The following is a 16,116-nucleotide window of genomic DNA, read 5'->3' as shown; positions in this document are numbered from 1 at the left end:
GCTTACTTTTCTCCTTGGAAATGTGGCTTAAGTGTGTACAACTATAATGAACTACAGAATGTGAAAAGTTATCACTCTAACTTTATATGGTGTTTTGTGTTGAATGTTCTAAGGCAAAGTACATTCATTATAAATTATATAATTCATCATTTTTATTTTTGTTTGGAAGAATGCTATTTAAGAATTCCTCCATTTGTGCAAACCCTATTTTGAGTGATTTGAATTAGATTGGTATCAGATTTTCTGAAAGTGAAATACTGTTTCAGTGCAACAATGATAATCTGAAATGACCTCTTGAGCCAGTCCCAAGCAATGGTCTCATTTGTTCACATAAGTGCATTTTCTTGTAACTGTGTTGCTATTATATCTGGTAGGTCTTCTGCAGCTCTATAATAAAATAAATTTTTAATTGTTTAGTTTCAAACTCACTACTCATAGGAAATGATAAATCAATATCTCAAATGGTGTACAGTAAATGAAAGTAAATATTAAAGCCTTGTCTTCCTAATTTGTGTATATAGCATTGTGTTGGAAAATACTTCTCAAGTTCCAGTGTATACATATTCCAGGAATATACATCTCTGGAGCAATCTAAGGGCAGCTTAGATAAGACCCCCAAACCCCTTTGTAGTAGAAGATTTAAAAGAGAGCAAAGACCCGTTGTTATAGAGGAGTAGAGGTGGGAAAAGCATGGCTTGCAGGCAAACCTGGGATTGAGACCCTTTAATATGCAGTGTGGCCTTCAACAAATTATCATAATCCATTTGCTTTTGTTCCCTCTTACAAGACAGTCTACTTAAAGATCTCAGAGGTTGAATAATTATGAAAGACTTACTGAAGATACTCTGAATAGTAGCTATTATTACATGGGTAAAGAATGTATTTTTCATTTTATTCTGTTCATTCTTAATATGGAAGTAATGAGCTATTGTGATGAAAGGGAAGTGATGGGGAGGAGGGGGACTCCCTTTGAAATAGGTTGTAGTGAATACAGCATGACATACTGGTCAGAAATCACCTCTGTTAATAACCTCTGCCAGTCCTCTTGCCTTTCCCTTTCCTGAGCAGATATAATCACTAACAAACTGCTCCCTCTTGTGGAATCCTTCTAACTTCTGTAAGCTGTCAGTGGGAATACACAGGAGGGGTGGGTAGAGTTTTGTTGCACTGATGGTGTTCTCTGGACAGGTGCCTGTTTTGGTTTTAGCTTTTATCGGTGTTGGTACTTTGTCTTAATACATAGGAATTTTAAAACTTTTAACTTCTTTAAAATCTTAAATTGCAGGTTAATATGGCTATGAAAGGGCCCCCTCCTTTCTCAGGGGTACCCTTCATGGGCCCCCCTATGGAACCCCCGATGCGACGGCCTCCACCACCTCCCTTTTGGTATGGACCGCCATTTCAGCTCGGTGGGCCTTTTGGGCCTCGGCCAATTCCTCCACCATTTGGTATGATGATCTGAACAGTAGTGATTGACTTATAAATCACATTCATCTTTCATTTCTATTGCTTGCTAAAACAGTTGGTTGCTATCTCAGGTCTTAACAATGAAAGGATACAGCTGAGTACATTTTAACTTTTCCTCCAGTTTTTTGGGACATATGGGACACTACATAATCTTATACTGAGATAGGCAATAGCTATCTCATAGACAAGGATAAGGGGCTATATAGAGAAAAGCCAGAAATATTACTTCTGCAGATGTTTGTTGAAAATATGTTGATATGCACTGCAATAGATGAAAAGGTGGATGAGACACATGCCATAACTTAAAATTTTGTCACAGATATGAAAATCCTATAACATAAAGTTTGTAATCACCCATAATGGAATCATAGGCAGTAGGTTATAGAATATAGAAAAGGAAAAGTCAAACCCTCCTTACCTTGAGAAAAGTCAGAGGGAAGTGTTAAAGAGGAGGATTTAACAGTGACCTAATAAATGTTGCTGATTTAATTAGGTGGCTGTGGAAGGCCTTTTCCAGGAGGGCATGCACCTTGATTCTGATGGCATGTGTAAAGTCCATGCTGAAATACTTCATGAATTTTTAATGGATACAGTAATAAATAGTGGGATTTCCTTTTATCAAAATTTCTTTGATGTAGTAAAGTTCTTATTTCATAATCTATCATCTTGTCATGGTAATATAGTACTTCCAAATATAAATGGAGCTCTTGTGAGATAGAAATAATTCTGCAATTATATAGTAGGGAAAGATAAAAGATAAGCCTGGAGCTAGGTAGAGCCATGTTTAAATCCTTAATATGTTGCTTCATGGCTGGTTGGCCAGGCTATAACCTAAACTTGTTCCATTTCAGTTTGCCTCATCTGGCAAGTCAGGATGTTCACCAGTTGATGTTCTAGGCTTGGGAGAAATTAAAGACTATATTAACATACTTGAAATCACCCAAGTTCAGAAATTTCTGGGTATTTACATAACTTCCTTTTTATTTTCCAGGTCCTAGGATGCGTCCACCAATAGGCTTCAGAGAATATGCACCAGGTGTTCCACCTGGACAATGGGATTTGCCTTTTGACCCTCGTGATTTTTTTCCAGGACCTGCACCATTTAGACCTTTAGGCTCATTTGGCCCAAGAGAGTACTTCATTCCTGGTGCCCCATTACCACCTCCAACTCATCGTCCCCAAGACTATGGGCCACCACCTGCTGCAAAAGACTTAATGTCTTCAGGCTTTAAAGATGAACCTCCACCTACACCCGATTCTCAGAGTAGTGAGGGCTGTTCACAGGCCTTAAAACAGGGCCCATAAAATTAACCTCTGACACTTAGTCAGAAAGTGGACTATGAACTATTCATTGTGTTGAAGGATTATTGGCTTCAAAATATAAAAGTTTATTTTAAATGGTTTATGTTTTTAGAATGAAGCTGCCTTGGTGCAGTATACATTTGGAGCCAAAATATTTTCCCCCTAAATATCCCCCACTTAAACTAGAGTATCCTTCCAACTTTAAAATATGCAATAAGGAATACCTTTGTTTTAGTTAATGTAGCATATACAATTGCTAAATGGTTTAGAATGTCATAATTATGGACATTTCCTGTGGAAATGCTTTAAGAACATGTATTTCCAGTATCCTATTTTTAGTGTATTCCAGTTGATAACAGAGAAATGGTGTTTTATAAGCTTGATTTTTCTCTTTAAATATCTGGTCGCAGAGACTGTTACGCTAAAAATGTTTACTCAAAGATCATAAACTTCATTTTCCTTCTTGCTGAAGTTCTTTGTTGTAATAGTTCATAAAAAATTGTTTATTAATATTTCCCAAGTGTCTGTTGATTCATTGGATCGTCATGAGACTTTGTGCCATTGGGGAAGCATGTAAACTCACTCTCAGAACTGAAGATGGTGACTTGGCAGCATATTTCCTGTTGCTCACTGTTAAGGAGGCTGGACCTTGGTCAACTGTGGACTTATACAGAGGAATTTCTTTTACTTGTGAGAAGTCTTGTGGCTCTATTTTTGTAGCACATTCATGTACTTTTTTCTAACCACTGTCCATGTGAGAATGGTTTTCTGAGAATGAGTTTACATTAGTAGCAAGAGTTGTTTGACCTGAAGTTCTACTGCTTTTGCCAGTATTGCATTAAAACAGTAAAATATAGGGTGGTATGTTGTGTCTATAAAAAATAAGGAAATTTCTTTTAAAAAAAAATGTGCACACACACTCTTCTCTTTCCCATACCTTGCCACTGATTTTCAAGGAATATGATAAAAAAATTAGAAAAGTATAATCCTCTAAGAATGAATGAAACCCTAAGGCTTATAATGTCCTTAATCAGCAACTATGGGCTGAATTAAATTCTTTTTTTTTAGATACTCAAATATATTTTATTTAAAAATCAATTAAAGCAAGTCCTGAATCTGTAACTACTGTCTTTAAAACAATGTTCCTAAGAACTAGCTCTCCAGAGCTGTAATTTTAATTACAGCAATTTTAACAGTACATTTTAAGAGGTTTAAGATTTAAATAAAATTATAAAAGCCTGGTACTTTTGTTTACTGCTAGACCATATTCTTCCATTCTTTAAAGTTCTAGAAAGTAATAGGATTGTTGGAACCTAGAACATATCATTGTTCTTTTTATGTCCCCTAAGTATTCTCAAAATAGGGGCAAAAGCTTCAGTGTGAAACAAAATCTCTGTGAAACAAAATCTCTAAACTACTGAAGATGACTCAGAATCAAAAAGAATTTGAGTCCGTTAGGAAGAATTCAATCTACATAGCTTCCATTTAATATCAGAAGCAGCAGCTGTGTGTAAGAGAAAAACCATATAATACCTTATGCCATTTTTAGCCATGTAAAATAAAATTTAAGTCACAAACACCAATTTTGAATGTATCTTTCAACCTCTACAGGACACATGGCAATGCTGAAGTTACTATAACTTCTAATTTTAAAATAGCATTTAAATAAAGGTGATGTCAGCTAGGAAGATAGATTTTCAAGGAAAGGCAGATTTATTTTTTTATTCAAAGCAACAGTAGTTTTCCCTCTAAAGCCTTTTTTGTATTTATTCTATTAGTAAGCTATAATGTGTTCTACGTAGTTTATCTGAGCAGTTCTGAGCCCACCCATAATTTCCTCTCCTTATATCCATCTGATTGTACCACTTCTGTAGCAAAGCCCAAGGTAGCTGCCCATATACCGGTTGTGAGAGAATACTGTCCCTTGATTCAATTATACTTTTGTATCTCAAAAGTTTTAGAAGTCCTCTCCAGCAAATTGTGTTTGAGTTTAGTTACTAAAATCATTTCATTTGTGAAGCAGTAGTGTTTCAACCTGAAAGTATTACTGCTATAGTTGTAATTATTGTCCAGTGACTCATCCCCTCCCACACTAGAAAGTAAATTTAAACAACTAATTTGTGAGATACAGATTGTTTTGTGTTAATTGCTTCAAGATAAAACCACCTTTTTTGGCAGGGGAGGTTTGGTCATTCAGGTCTGAATTAAAGCTAAGCTAATGACAATGTTCAATTTAAGTTTGTTTAATGCTGATGAAAGACATTCATACAAAGCATCCTCTTTTTTTTCATATAACCCCATTCTTTGGTGGCAGCTGGGGTTGTGGCTCAGTGGTAGAGTACTTGCCTAGCACAGGCAAGGCCCTGGGTTTAATCCTCAGCATCACATAAATAAATAGAGGTTAAAAAAAAAAGCATTCTTATGTGAAGGATGCTAAATGTTTCTTTATATAAATTATCACTTTGAGGGGCTGGGGTTGCGTGTGAGGCACTGGGTTTGATCCTCAGCACCACATATAAATATAAAGGTACTGTGTCCATCTACAACCCCCAAAAAAAGGTTTGTTTTTTTTTTAAATTATCACTTTGATATACATGTTTTATAGTCTATGAAAAAACAGAAAGAACAATGTATCAGTTTTGCTACATTTTAATAGTAGATTTTAAGGGAGCAACTTCAACATCAGTAACATCAAACAAAAAGGTACTGAGTACTCCACAGGGTACAGAGTGCTGCCAAGCACCTTGGAAAGTTTACATGACATGGAGAAGATGAGGCCCTTCTCTTGAGAAGTTTACAGTCTGGAAATTTTGACTACTCAGAGTTTCTGTTGAGTGAACATTTTATTAAGGCAAATTCTTCATTTCCTAGAACTACTGTAGACTGAACTATTTTTGCACTTGTGAAATTAACCCAATCCAGATGAAAGAAAAGACTAAATTTGGTTGAGAATTCTTTCAGGCTCATATCCTTTTATTAACATTCATCTAGTAAACAAAATTGACCTAACAGACAACTGAAAAATTAAAGACTAGATCTCTTGAAGTGCAAGGGCTAAAATAACTGTTATTCATTTTAAAAAGCAAACAGATGGTATGATTAGGGTTTACACTAGTTTAAAAATAGGCCAAGTATTGCATTCCCTTCATGCATTGTTCATTTAAAATAGTGAATATTAAAATACATGGGTTCTACATGTAACCCACAAAAAAGCTCCTCACAAATCTTTATGTTCTGTGTATCAAATATCCACCTTGTGTACTATGAAAGTTTTATTTATGTCTCATCATTAAGTTAAAAGTAATGTAAATGGTGAAATTATAATAGGCTAATGACCTGCATATTTTCATATGAATGTCAATATATCTAAATAGGAAATAAATGGCAGTTGTATCTACCTATATTAAAAAATAGAATATCTTTCCAGATTTTGCATACTCATCACTTTATAAAGACAAGGTATGCAGGTTTTAAGGTTTCACAGTCAGTTGTCAGAAAAACAGCAGTTGTTCCTGCAGTATCTCATTAGCATCTGACTCAATTATTTTTAGATGACATGATTTAAACCCACCCAAAAATTTGTAATTATTCTGAGAGAGATGGTTTTAATGTTAACCCTAGAATCATTAATGTTAACCCTAGAATCAATAGCAATGTGATGTAGAACAACTAATCAACATGACTAAAAATATGCTCACTTTCAGAAAAACAATCTGGTCATCTGGAAAAAAATCACAGCTACAATCTGGGGGGCACTCCCATATAAGATATTGATCTGGTCAAGGCACACTATTTCTAAGTAGAACTATCAGATGAGGGTGAATTTAGGCCAGCTCTAAGGAACAGCCTATAAGACAGACCATAAGTGATCCAATTTCCTTTCAAAGCAATCTGGTACTATCCTACCCACTTCAATTCAAAAGTTTGAAGTTAATTCAAATCAAAAGACCATATTGGAGCAAAAGTGAGCAAATGTGTAAACTCTAGCACATTCTTATTGCTGTATTTTAAAGTTTGAAGATGAGCATACGTACCACAGCAGTATTGTTCCAGGAAGCAGGGTAGGAACAGTGGTAAATTAGGAAAAAGACTATTAATTGCACAATTAATAGAAAAGTAAAAACATGTTTCAAAATCTACAATAAACCTTGTATCCAAAGGAGTCATAACAATGAGGTGCTGGACTTTAGTTCTGTGGTACAGCTTTGCAAAGGACTCACTGGCCTATAGGTAAGGCTCACTTCCTGCCTCCTGAAGGATGAATATGCTACCCAGAGCTATGATGGTTTGTACTGAGTGGTAAAATTCACAGAAATTCCACATTACTCATGTCAGAATCATTCCTTGTGCAAAGTTTGATGTAGATGAAGATAAAGTGGTTTCTTGGTCAATAACTGCAATTTCTTTCTTTTAAAGTCAGTGGGTTTCTTGTATCTGTAACCACAATAGAAAGATGATTGTTTAAAATACTTTGATGATTGATTTACTCCAATGTTACATTCTAGATAAGAGGGACTAAGAAGAAACATGAACTAGTAACCATTAGTACAGTGTGAATCCTAAATGTATATCACTTACAGTTCTATTACAATTGGCCCAGGTTTAATCTCATCCATCTCCATGAAAGCAAAACACTTGGTGCTGGTAAACCTTTTTTTAGGCTTGTAGTGTTTGAATTCAAAGAAGATAGCTGCACCTAAGGAATTAAAACAAACCACATAAGCCAGAGACCACACATTTCTTATGTGTCACCAGAAGCCTATGATTTTACAAAGTAACATGTGTCAAACAGTCTGATGACACAACTGTTGATAACTCACTGTGGCTGTCACTCCAAGCTCATCTACCATGTCTGAGTGACATTTCTCCATATCATTTAATTCTACAAAGTACAACAAAATTGTATAGCAAGAATGTAAGTTATGTACACAGGTAGAATCATAAACTACCAAAGAATATAAAATATTAAATACCACAAGAAAAACAGAAGTTACTTAAGTATCAGCAGTACCTATAAAAATGGTTTCAATAAGCACCTATATTAGAATAGAAATTTAAAAGAGTTCCTTTGATATTTTATTTCTCTCCCTCCTGAAACCACCATGCCCAGATTGTCCTTTCCATATTCTTACAAACTAACTGCCAGTTATAGTATCTTTTTACCCAAAGCATCTTATTGAAAGAAAAAAAATAATTCCTTAACTGTTAGAAAGTAATCATTAGGTTCCTAAAAGGACTTAAGGTAATTATTAGAGAACCTGCTTCCTTAACTCTGTATTATGAGAAATACTTCCCTGTCAAATAATATTTAACCACATTATTACACAACTAGATAATGCAACTGCTAATTCTCATAATTAAAAAAAATGTTGATTTGACTTTCTTTAAGTCAATATTCATAACTATGTGACATAAGATCTTGTTTTAAGTACACTATCAACACAAACCCAGATAAGTACTGTCCTTAAGAAGTCCTTAAGAAGTCAGTAACTGATAATTACAAAACTTTGGTTAATTTTTCAATATGCTTCTGGAGCTCAATGTCCACATTAAAATGAACATATGTATCTTCTTTTCTTGAAGCCACAGGAGTATCTTGCACAGGAGTTAAATCTATGCCATTCAGATCTGGAGAAACAAATAAGTTTCTGCTTATGAGCATTCACATATACAGACGGAAAATCTAGAAACTGCAAAGGTTACAGTTCCTAAAGAGGCATGGAAAGAGCTGAGAGGAGATTCTCAGGCTAAGAGATTCCTATTTGGTGTGAGCAAGTATGTGAGAGTTGTTGAAGTTCATGGGGTATGTGGAGAGAAATGAATATAGACTGGATAGGAGACCTCATGAAGGGGACAAGGAAGCCTTTACATGGCCAAGTGGACAAAACTTGATCTTCATAGTGAAGTGGTAAAAAGAACAAACATGTTTTCCTTAGGGAATAGTCCACTATATTTTTCTATGCAAAAAAAAAAAATCTGGAGTATATAATTTGCCACAATGGAGCTCTACCACCAATTTCTAACTTTGATCAAGTATATGGCTTATTTAGAAAAGCCTTTAAACCTAACCTTATCATAATTTCCCTGTTAAGAACCAAAAATGGATGAGAACAGCCAACAAAAACCCTTTGGTTAATGAATAATTTTTCATATATATTATCTAAATTCTGGTTATACTGTTTACAACATACCCTGAATTTACAACAACCAGATGGTACATTATATATAGTTTTAATTTTCTGGGTTTTAAAATCTCAGTTTAATCAAATTCAACATGGACTCATTTAATAACTCCTCAGTGTTTATGTGTTATTCATTTATGTGTCTCAAAAAGCTCAAAAACAATTTAGTACATTTAATAATTAAAAAATATTTACATAAAAATATTTCAGTTTAACATATGCAAAGGTAACTTAACATTTACAACATCATTAAATATTTTTGTGTTTTAAGTATACTTTCTGAATGAGTATGCAGTTTTACAAATGGTCTATCAAACAATGTAAATATTTTCCAGTATACTATATATTTGATAACTAGTAACATCGGAATTTAAAAGTGTACCAGTATTAGTGCTGTGGATTAGGTTCTTTAAATAAATCTTTTTCTTTGTGGTCATATTTTTCTTTTAATTAGCACTAATGAACCCATGGATCTGACTTTATTTCTGCAATTGATAAAAGTTCCTCCATTTAATTTCAGCACCGATCTGTTCCTTTGGTGCAAAACCACAGATTAAAATAAGCCATTTGTACTAACTATAGTTATTTCTGTAAAATGGTATCATTTATTCCTTAATCACATCTTCATCCCACGGGATTGCTCTCAGGGCATGGATGTTATGGACGCACCCTACTTCCCTGTCCCCTGATTTTCATCTGCCTCTGTAGGACTCACCTATGTAGATACCTCAGTAGCACAGGAAGAAGAGGGGCTGAAGCAGGAGAGATGGGAAAACAGGACATGGGGCTTTGTGTAGAAAACTACACACCCATGGAAGGTGAGGAGTGCTATTGTTAATCTACATCCTGAAGGCTGTAGCTGCTGTTAAGGAAAATGTGTATGTTTAGTCCGCACGTTAGCTGGAATCTGAAGAGCAAAAATCTATACAAACTCAAAAGCAAGTAGGAAATATATTTTGTAAGTCTTTCAGAACTATGTTCTGTTATGATCTCTTCTAGGATTTTGCCTCATTATAGAATGCATTAAAGTAAGTTGTCACATATACAAGACCATCCCCTGTCAAAAACTTTGTCCCATATGAGAAAAAACATAATGCAATTTGCCAGTTATTTACCCTTTACACTAACTGTAATATAGGGATCAATGCACTGTCCAGGGTCTTTCAGACCAATTTTCTCAATCCTGATAGTGAGTAATGTCATTCCTGGTTCTGATGGCAACCTTGGTAATAAAGTACCTGGCAACAGAGAAACCTCAATAAAAGATAGCTCCACCAATATTTCAGAGTAAATACATTGACAAACAGAAGATATAGCCTACCTCTTAAGAACTAGCTAGGCATTATGTATTTTTATGTCCAAAATTCATGAACATCTGATTTATACTTTTTTAGAAAAATATTTAATTTTACACATAATATATCTGCATTTCCCAACCATACAATCACCTTTAAGCAGAAATAATAATTTCTATAATAATAGTGTATAGTATGTACAATAAAAGTTTGTTAAAAACATCACTTGAGGAAGCCCAATTATACATAATAGTATAATATGCTCACATAATATTTATATTCCATATGTACTTCTATATTATACTCAGCATCTTAATATGAAGTGGTAGAACAAAGACAAGAAAAGCTTTTAAAATACTTGTTATTCTGTTCTAAAGTCTGAGACATTTAATATCAGAGTTGATCAATACATTCTTTCCTTTAGTTACTCCTAATAAAGAATAATTTACAATTTGATATTTATATTTTAATTTAACTATATAGTCTAACTTCTATTCTTCATTCTATTTTGTATGATTTATTCTAAGAAAGTAGTAATATACAGACTGCCATATAAAAGGGCCATTTGTATAACTGAACATTTTCCCCAAAACCAAGTAAAATTTTTAAAACTAAAACCCACCCAGAACAACATGACAACATTCACCCACCAAGAACATATGAAGGAAGAAATCAACTGTTCAGTATGTTCCCTTTTTTGAAACTACCAGTAGAGAACAGATGCAAATAAGCTGATTTTAATCAAGTATGTATACAGAACCTCAAAATACATTTAACAAAAGATTTTGGTTGATGTTTTTCAAGTTTCTATTCATCAATGTGTTATGCTATTTTTAATGATGAGTTATTTGAAATACATGAAGCAATCAACACACTATATTTGAAAATACACATTTGATTGATGGCAAATGTGGCTTGAGGAAATTTTGGGAGGTGATGGGAATGTTCTGAACTTGTATAGTGGTGACAGATGCAAAACTCTATAGAGGTGTCAAAAATCAATGAATTTTATTCTTACAGAAGGGAAATGTTATGATATACAAATTATACCTCAACAATGCTGTTAAAAATGTATTACTTTCTAATTTAAACAAATATGAAGACAATACAGACAAATGCAAGAATGGGAAGGCCTGGAGGCTGCATTCCACTGTTGCATTAACAAACCTAAATGGGCTCAGTCTGATATCATTAAATATATACATAATACCTTTTTTATGCATCTTCTTTGATTGACAAATGAGGGTACTTTTAGAAGAGGGGGCTTGTACCTGGACATCTGGGATGAACTTCAGAGAGCTAAGAAACACCTCTGAAATTTTATGAAAAATGTGAATATGTATACATTGATATTTATATACATACATATTCACATGTATGTATATCATATATGAATTTTTCTGCAGAAAAGTTCATTCTATTATGTAGTACATGGCTGTATAAATATGCTACAGTTTATGTACAAATTCTTGTGTTGATAGATATTTGAATTACTCCAAGTGTTTGGATATAGTTAACAAGGCTATTATAAATACTCTTCTGAACATCTTCTGGTGCCCATAAGCACCCATTTCTGAAACAGAGGAATCACTAAGTCACCTGGCATGTTACCTCTGCTGGGAGCCATCAGCCAAGTAGGTATGACAATTTCCTTGCCAGCTACTCCCATGCTGTCTAGTGGAAGGACTCCTGAAAGGTGACCTTGCTCAAGGACCAGGGTGGATCCGTGTTTAGGGTGTCCCTGGTTTAGCATAATAGGAGATTAGAGTGTTCCCCCTTTAGAATAGGGCATATCCTGCTGCCTGAGTTCCTCTTGAGTTCTTAGGGTCAGACAGTATATTTGGGAGACAGAAGCCCAGTGGAGTGGTGGATTTGGGCAGAGAACCTGGATTCCCCCAGAACGTGTTTGTAGACGGCCGGTGTGAGTTCAGGAATAAAGAATTGCTGTTTGAATCTACAAGCTGTGTGGTGGCTCGTGATTTTGTGCCCAGCCAGAGACTGCAGCAACCTCCATACCTACTATGTAATGACAATCCATTTCCCAAGGTGGTTGTGCCAATTTTTATTCCTAGCCCAAGTGCAGTAGTGTTCTCATTGCTCCACTTCCTCATTAGGTACTGTTTTCTCAGATTCTTCATGTTAGCCAATTTTGGTATAAAGAGATCAATCATTTTAATTTGCATTCCTCTGAAGATTAATAAGGTTGAGCACCTTTTCAAATAAATCAAATAAATGATTTCCTCTTTCTGAAGTGTGTTCAAATATTTTGCTCGATTTTTTATTGAGATGTCTATCTTATTGAGCTGTAGGAGGTCTCCATTATTTTGCTGGACAAATGTTTTACAAATAGCTTCTTAGTTTTCTTTTATAAAGACTTTTTGTTGAAGTAGAGCATATACATTTTAAAATGTACAAATTGTTAGCACAGTTTGCTGAACTTTCACAAAGTGAATACACCTGTATAACTAGCATCAGATCTAGGAAAGATATGATCAGCCTCCTGGGAGTGTCCTTCCCCACACCCTATCCAATGCACTCTTCCAAAAGATAGCAACCGTTGCTAACTTCTAACACCAAGTATTAGTTTTGAATATTAAGAATGACTTTTGTCTGCCATGGTGTCTTCTGATTATGATAAATACTTACTGCTAGTAATATCAAATTTCTTAATATCTTCCTTTACAATCAGTGCTTTTTATGTTATATTTAAGAAAACTTACCCCACTCCAAAATCATAAAGGTATTATCTTGAAAGCATTTTATTGTTTTGCCATTCACACTTAATTCTTTTTTTTTTTTTAAGAAAGAGTGAGAGAGAGTGAGAGATTGGGAGAGAGAGAGAGAGTTTTAATAATTATTTTTTAGTATTTGGCGGACACAACATCTTTGTCTGTATGTGGCGCTGAGGATCGAACCCGGGCCACACGCATGCCAGGCGAGCATGCTAATGCTTGAGCCACATTCCCAGCCCCACACACTTAATTCTATATGTCACACAGAATTATTGTCTATGGTGTATAGTAGGAGCTTTAATTTCATTCAATTTCACATAAATACTCAGTTGTCTCAGCACTACTTATTAAAAAGACTGACATTTTCCACCACTGATCTGCAGTCCCACCTCAATCATTAATCATGTGGCAATCACTTTCTGAGTTTTCTGTCTTACCAAACTGTTTATCCTCTTATCACTAATACAGTATCTTAATTCTATAGCTGTATAAAAGGTCCAGGAACTGCAATAAAAATTCAGATGAGTTTCAGAAAGAGTCTATCTATATAAATTGCTTCTTCTAATTTATGAACTAGTATATATCTTTACATTTTAAAAATAATAACATTTATTTAATAGAACTTTATTTGACCTAAAAGCCTTCAGAAATAAAGACCTACAGATCCAGGGAAAACTCCTGTTTTTATGTTTATGTTCCATGAAGAATGGACGGCCATGTAGAAATGACTAGAAAGGGGGTGTGAGCTAATGGTAAAAGGCTGCCAGGATCCTAGCAAGCCCTGTCTGGTCAGATTCTTCTTGGCCTCTCTGTATAGCCTTCTTTCCTTCTGGACCTAAGGCAGGTCCTGTCTGAAATGAGGGTTTTTAAGGGAGGGGGTAAGGGAGGGTAAGGGGACAGGAAGGGAATAGCAGAGAGGGTAGAGGAGAGAGAGAGAGAGAGGGAGAGAGAGAGAGAGAGAGAGAGAGAGAGAGAGAGAGAGAGAGAGAGAGCTTTCTAGGTTTTATGAGAGAAGGCTTTGGGAGAGAAGGATGAAGGACAGGAGGGCAGGAGGAGGGCAGAGGCTTTGCTGCCTAGGTTGCTTTCGGGATTCCAATCTCCTTCAGTTAGAAGTTCTCAGCAGGCCAAACCCCCACCCTTTGGGCTATCATATTCTGATGTGACCCTGCCCACCTTTCCCCTCTCCCTCCCTCTTCCTCCCTTTCTCCTTTTAAGAAAGGAATGTGTACATCTTTCCATATTCTAAGATCTTCTTTGATTTCTCTGTTTAGGGTTCTGTAGTTTTCATTGTATAGATCTTTGACTTCTTTCGTTGATTCTCAAGTATCTTATTTTTTTTTTTTGAGGTTACTGTAAATGGGGCAGTTTTCCTCATTTCCTTCTCAGAGGCTTTGTCACTGATATACAGAAATGCCTTTGATTTATGGGTGTTGATTTATATCCTGCTTCTTTGCGGAATTCATTTACTATTTCTGGAAAGATCTACCTCGCTCTTGGGATAGGCAGAATTAATATTATCAAAATGATCATACTACCAAAAGCACTATATAGATTTAATGCAATTCCAAACAAAATCTCAATGGCATTCCTCATAAAAATAGAAAAAGCAATCATGAAATTCATCTGGAAAAATAAGAGATCAAGAATAGCTAAAGAAATCCTTAGCAAGAAGAGTGAAGCAGGGAGTATCGCTATATGAGACCTTAAACTATACTACAGAGCAATAGTAACAAAAACAGCATGGTATTGGCACTAAAACAGACTGGTAGACCAATGGTACAGAATAGAGGACACAGAGACTAACCCACAAAATTACAATCAGCTTATTTTAGAAAAAGGTGCCAAAAACATGCACTGGAGAAAAGGTAGCATTTTCAACAAATGGTGCTGGGAAAACTGGAAATCCATATGCAACAAAATGAAATTAAACTCATAACTCTCACCATGCACAAAACTTAACTTAAAATGGATCAAGGACCTAGGAATTAAGCCAGAGACTCTGTGTCTAACAGAAGAAAAAGGTAGGCCCTAATCTTCATCATATGGGTTAGGCCCCAACTTCCTTAATAAGACTCCTATGGCACAAGAATTAAAACCAGGAATCAATAAATGGGATGGATTCAAACTAAAAAGATTTTTCTCAGCAAAAGAAACAATCTGTGAGGTGAACAGAGAGCCTACATCCTGGGACAAAATCTTTACCCCTCACACATCAGATAGAGCACTAATCTCTAGGGTATATAAAGAACTCAAAAAGCTAAGCACTGAAAAAACAAGTAACCCAATCAAAAAATGGGCCAAGGACTTGAACAAACACTTCTCAGAAGAGGATATACAATCAATCAACAAATATATGAAAAAATTTTCAACATCTCTAGCAATCAGAGAAATGCAAATCAAAACTAAGATACAACTCTAATCGGAATGGCAGCTATTATGAAGACAAACAACAATAAGTGTTGGCAAGAATGTGGGGAAAAAGGTACACTCATACATTGCTGGTGGGACTGCAAATTGGTGTAGCCAATCTGGAAAGCAGTATGGAGATTCTTTGGAAATCTGGGAATGGAACCACCATTTGACCGAGCTTTTGCTCTCCTTGGACTATACTCAAAGGACTTAAAAACAACATACTACAGGGACACAGCCACATCAATGTTTATAGCAGCACTATTCACAATAGCTAAACTGTGGAGCCAACCTACATGCCCTTAAGTGGATGAATGGATTTTTAAAAATGTGGCATATATACACAATGAACTTTTTAAAAAGAGAATAAAATCATGGCATTTGCAGGTAAATGGATGGCATTGGAGAAGATAATGCTAAGTGAAGTTAGCCAATCCCCAAAAAACAAATGCCAAATGTTTTCTCTGATATAAGGAGGCTGACTCATAATAGGGTAGGGAGGAGGAACATGGGATGAATAGATGGATTCTAGATAGGGAAGAGGGGAGTGAGGGAAAGGGAGGAGGCAGGGGATTAGCCTCCTAATGAATGTGGAATGAATGTGATGGACATCATTATCCAAAGTACATGTCTGAAGACACAAATTGGCTGTCAACCTACTTTATATACAAACAGAGATATGAAAAATTGTGGTATATATGTGTAATAAAAATTGTAATGCAAAAAAAA

General features: G+C 35.3%; 1 protein-coding gene across 1 annotated transcript in view; it reads left to right on the top strand.

Moving 5' to 3' along the window:
- The window catches only part of LOC143640932 (transport and Golgi organization protein 1 homolog), a 40,256-nt gene extending 36,801 nt beyond the window's left edge, over positions 1-3,455 (top strand). The window contains exons 28-29 of the mRNA XM_077108446.1: positions 1,286-1,448; positions 2,459-3,455. Coding sequence (XP_076964561.1) covers positions 1,286-1,448; positions 2,459-2,772 — 477 coding nt within the window. The 3' untranslated portion in view covers positions 2,773-3,455. The remainder of the gene's footprint in view (positions 1-1,285; positions 1,449-2,458) is intronic.
- Positions 3,456-16,116: the final 12,661 nt, after the last annotated feature.

Source organism: Callospermophilus lateralis, unplaced genomic scaffold, assembly GCF_048772815.1.
Source record: "Callospermophilus lateralis isolate mCalLat2 unplaced genomic scaffold, mCalLat2.hap1 Scaffold_79, whole genome shotgun sequence".
Taxonomy (NCBI): Eukaryota; Metazoa; Chordata; class Mammalia; order Rodentia; family Sciuridae; genus Callospermophilus; species Callospermophilus lateralis.
The sequence above is the reverse complement of the archived record's forward strand: the minus strand, read 5'-3'. Positions and strand labels throughout refer to the sequence as shown.